The sequence below is a fragment of the Acanthisitta chloris genome, unplaced genomic scaffold (assembly GCF_000695815.1).
Source record: "Acanthisitta chloris isolate BGI_N310 unplaced genomic scaffold, ASM69581v1 scaffold500, whole genome shotgun sequence".
NCBI lineage: Eukaryota > Metazoa > Chordata > Aves > Passeriformes > Acanthisittidae > Acanthisitta > Acanthisitta chloris.
The window spans coordinates 132786-137078 of NW_008651992.1; the positions used below are offsets into that span (position 1 = coordinate 132786).

Consider the following 4293-nt stretch of genomic DNA (forward strand, 5'->3'; position numbering starts at 1 on the left):
ATTCTACAATCAGCATCACAACTGAGAATCACAGAATTACAGGATCATTTAGGTTGGAAAAGACGGCCAGGATCATTGAGCCCAACCTGTAACCGATCACCATCTCATCAACTACACCAGAGCACTAAGTGCCACATCCAGTCACTTCCTGAACAGAAAGAAGCATTTCAGAAGCTGAGAAGCATCAAGACCACATGAACCAACCTCCATCCATCAGGGATGAATAGTCTGACATTTGGTGAAGATGCCATTGGTGAAAAATGCCATATAACACATGACAAAAAATGTCAAATAATATGTTCCCCATGAGATTCCTAGAAAAAAACAACCAACCAGAAAAACCCACTCCAAAAAAACAACACACATCCCCATCCACACCTCCTACAGCGATGATCCTTTGAGTAAAGTTCTGGGGTATTTTGAAAGGTCCAAGCAGATGGAGATGACAGAATAATGCTCCCGCCACACCTTTATTTTAACAAAGATGTGTCAGTTCCTGATGGATGCTCTTACAAGCTACTTGGGAATTTCCACTGGCACTGGGACAGCAGTGCAGCAATTGTTCTCTCTGAAACCACAGAGCCAAGAATGACATTTTAGTAAAGCACACACAAAGGAAAATCAACTCCAGGTAAACTGCTGGTTCCTGGGAATTACCCACCAGATTCCTAACAATCTTATCAAAACCCCACAATGCCCAAGGCTCAAACATCACTTTTATTCCTTTGCAAGAGCCAATTACATCAGCAGCACCAACATATCTGCACAGATATTTCTACTCCTGTGTTTGTCCTCCTTAAAATAAACACTAACAGTTGAAGGATGAGCATTCACCAGAGCATGAGCATTTCCTGCTACACACTTCTTCCTTGCAACCTAAACCAATCCTAAATCACAGGATTCCGATGAGTTGGACCAGGGCAGGTTTTCTGCTGGGATGAGACACCTCAAAGAAGCTAAACATGAAGTCCCACTTACCGCTCCAAGCATGATCCTGAAGATGAGCCAGCGAAAGCCCCAGATGACAATTCTAGGAGGAGGTGTGTGCAGGGGCAGGCGGGACAGGGTCCAGAGTGGGCACAGGAATATCCCCAGGAATCCTGTTTCCAGGAGCTGTGATTCCCATCCTGTAGTGCCAACATGTGAGAAACAAAAAAAAAGGTAGTTATTGGGCATGTGCTGTAAGTTATCCTTTCACTAATTTTAAATATTGAAGAAGAAAACAAACACCTTTAATGCTTTTTAAGTTGAATTAAGGCACCAACTGTCCTGACATCACACTCACTGGGAATTCAGATGTTTGAAGCCACAGAGGGAATGACGTGCAGCCACGTGTGGTGCATTGGGTTATGTTCTTCTCCAAGCACACACTGCATAAAAATGGGCATTTTACGTAGTGTGAAGCAAGAGAAGAATTTATAACTTCTATGAAGCAAAGAAAAATGGGATTTCAGTGCTCTGGGTACTGTCAGGGTGACCCAGAAACACAACTGAGCAGTGCCACTGGTTCCCACAGTCATGGACTGATCAAGCCATTGCTAAGAGTCCCTCTGACTGTGCTGGATTTGTGCCAAAATGGGGTGGTTTTGTCTTAAAAAAACTGATTAAGATCACATTAAATCTTATTCATCATCAACATTAAGTGCAATGAAAAGCTTTGACTTCTTAATCATAAAGCAAAATCATAATGGCAATCATCCATTGGCCATTTTTATCCATCGCTGGATTTTACACGTTTCTGGATTTACCAAAATTACCCTCAATTGCCCTTGGAACCACAGCATGAACCTGTTCCAGGTGACACAGGACACCCTGGAGAAGGCAAACTCTAAGCTAATTCATGCAAATCTGCATTTTGCATTTTCTTCTTCCAGCCCAGGCCAGAGTATAAATATTGAAACGATTCTTCTGGATGAGGCAGAACACACAGTTCTGTTTTGACAAGTGAAGTCCAACCTCCACTACATTTTGAAGTAACAATATACTGCTGCCAAAACCAAATTGCTTTGTCCCACCTCCGATTATTCTTACTCTCAAATATTTCTGTGCAATACAATTATCCTCTGAAACCATTAAAGAAAGATACTAACTGGCACATTAATGAGGACAATTCCTGAATATTCAGTACCTTGTTGGAGCCATATAAGATCCCATCTACCTGTCTACATAAATCAAACCAAGCCATGTCCATGCCCCACATTCAACCCCAAGGGTCCTCCAGGCACTTTACTAGTTTGGTCCATAACACTCCAGGCCAAGAAGGCAGGGAAACACATTCCAAACCCATCCATGCCTTCCAGCTTCAGTCTGAGCCACCTGCTCCCCCACCACAAGATTTTTCAAGCCCATGATTTGATGTTGTCACACAGCAAAACCACATAGAATCTGCTTTAAAATATTTTCAGTGGAAGTCATGCAATCTCCCTTTTTTATCTTAATGTGCACAAAGTCCCTTACATCAAAATGGATTTTTTCCCCTCATATTATTATACATCAAACAGCTATTAAAACCTCCCCGTTCTCCCTCCATACATCTGCTGGTTGCCAGAACAGACACCCTAACAGCCAAAATTAGAGCTTCTCAGAGGAGAAGTGAAGAATATTGTGCTAAAAGCAGCTGCATCAGGAAAGCCTCAAGTCGTACCAAGTGTGAAAGGTGAATTGTGACTAAACCCAGTGGCAAAGAGCAGTTATGGGGCTGACTGGCACCAAAATGGTCATCTATCTCCTTCATTCCTGCCAGTACAAGAATCCCCCTGTTATCCAGGTTTTCATATGTTAATCACTGGACTGCCCTGCAGACTATAGGATGTGCAATGGCCAGTGGAGCAGGATCCAAACAGCCTCTACATCCCTATGCATCCATTCCCCTTGGAGAGCAGCATCACCTCTCACCAGGGATTTTTTCTTCCTTTATTTTTAACGCAAATTCCAAGGGAGGTATTTGTGTGTGTGTGTGTGTGGAGGGAAGGGGCACAAAGGGATGGTGCGATCCTCCACGACACAATTCCCATGCAGGGAATGGGTTAGAGCAGGATGCCCCAGCACACACGTGCGTGAGCGCGCGTGGCCGAAGCCAAGCCGAAGCCTTCTCGGTATGTGTTGGCCTCCCAGGATCATGAGTTCAGCCTTGCACCTGTGCTTCTTGTTCCAAAGAGACAAGTTTGAATCCTGGCACCACCACCACCCGGCTGCGAGACCAACGGCATAATCCGAGGTGAGCCGTGCCAGGAAGGGGATGGCTCAGCACGGAGGGGAGGACGAGTAAACAGTGCTGCCAGCTGTTGGGAGAAACCTCTTAAATTACCCTCTGCTGACAGCAGGGCTGGCAGTGGGTGCAGCTAAGCCAGCACCAAGCAGGGTTTAACTGCAAGTGCAGTCAAGGACAAACTGCGGCCACAGCATCATGTCAAAGTCTGGTCTAAACCTCCTCAGCTTGTGGTCAAATCCTGTCCAGTTCTGGCTGTGCTGTGTCCATGGCAAGCACAGCTCAAGTGTGGTGCTGTACTCTGCTCTGCTCCTGAGTGAGCACAGCAAGCCCCTGCTAAAAGCCCAGTTTAAGGTGCAGATAAGCATGGAGAGCCTCTGATTTATTAACAACCCTCTTCCTGACGGATGGAGTCTTCACAGCTGGCAATGTCGTCATGCAGATCAGTTTTCCATACCAGCACACATCACCCAACAGTCACATATCCTGACCCCAGCAGTGGAAGGTCCTCTCCAGGCTCCATCCATTTTGCTTCTACCCCAAGCAGCAACTTGCTCTGGACCTTCCCCAGCAGCAGCACTCCTGCTCCCAACCCACTGTCAAAACTGTGCCCTCCCCATCCCCATTTAGCCTGGACTTATCCTGACCATCACTTGTCATTCCTATAAAAACACTCAGGATGGAAAAGACCTCTAAGACAATTGAGTCCATTTCTCTTTCAGGCTTCATCATGTGCGAAGTAGTGCTGGATGCTACTCCATCAGCAATGGATGTGTTTGCAATGGTGGGATTATCCAAGATGCTCCACGTGTCATGGTTTCTACTAAAAATTACAGCTAAATCAGGAAGACTTCCAAAGATGTTAACATGTTCAACACAACAAGTGTATCCACAGCACAGAGTACAGGGGGGAGCTCTGCTCCATCTCACATTCACTTGTTTGTAAGTTGATATTAGAAGCAAGATTACAAGATCCATCAACAGGAACCTCCCGTTTCTCACTGCTGACTCCCAAACAGTTGTTCATGTCTGCCCCTAAAAGCCTCAGACTCCAAATCCCTTTGTAGGCAGATAGGGTCCGGCGA

General features: G+C 45.5%; 1 protein-coding gene across 1 annotated transcript in view; it reads right to left on the reverse strand.

The window, feature by feature from the left end:
• LMF1 (lipase maturation factor 1) overlaps positions 1-1127 on the reverse strand; it is a gene marked incomplete at its 5' end in the record, with an annotated part of 124268 nt that extends 123141 nt beyond the window's left edge. The window contains one exon of the mRNA XM_009075225.1: positions 979-1127. Within this exon, the coding sequence (XP_009073473.1) occupies positions 979-1127 (149 nt within the window). The remainder of the gene's footprint in view (positions 1-978) is intronic.
• Between the last annotated feature and the right edge of the window lie 3166 nt (positions 1128-4293).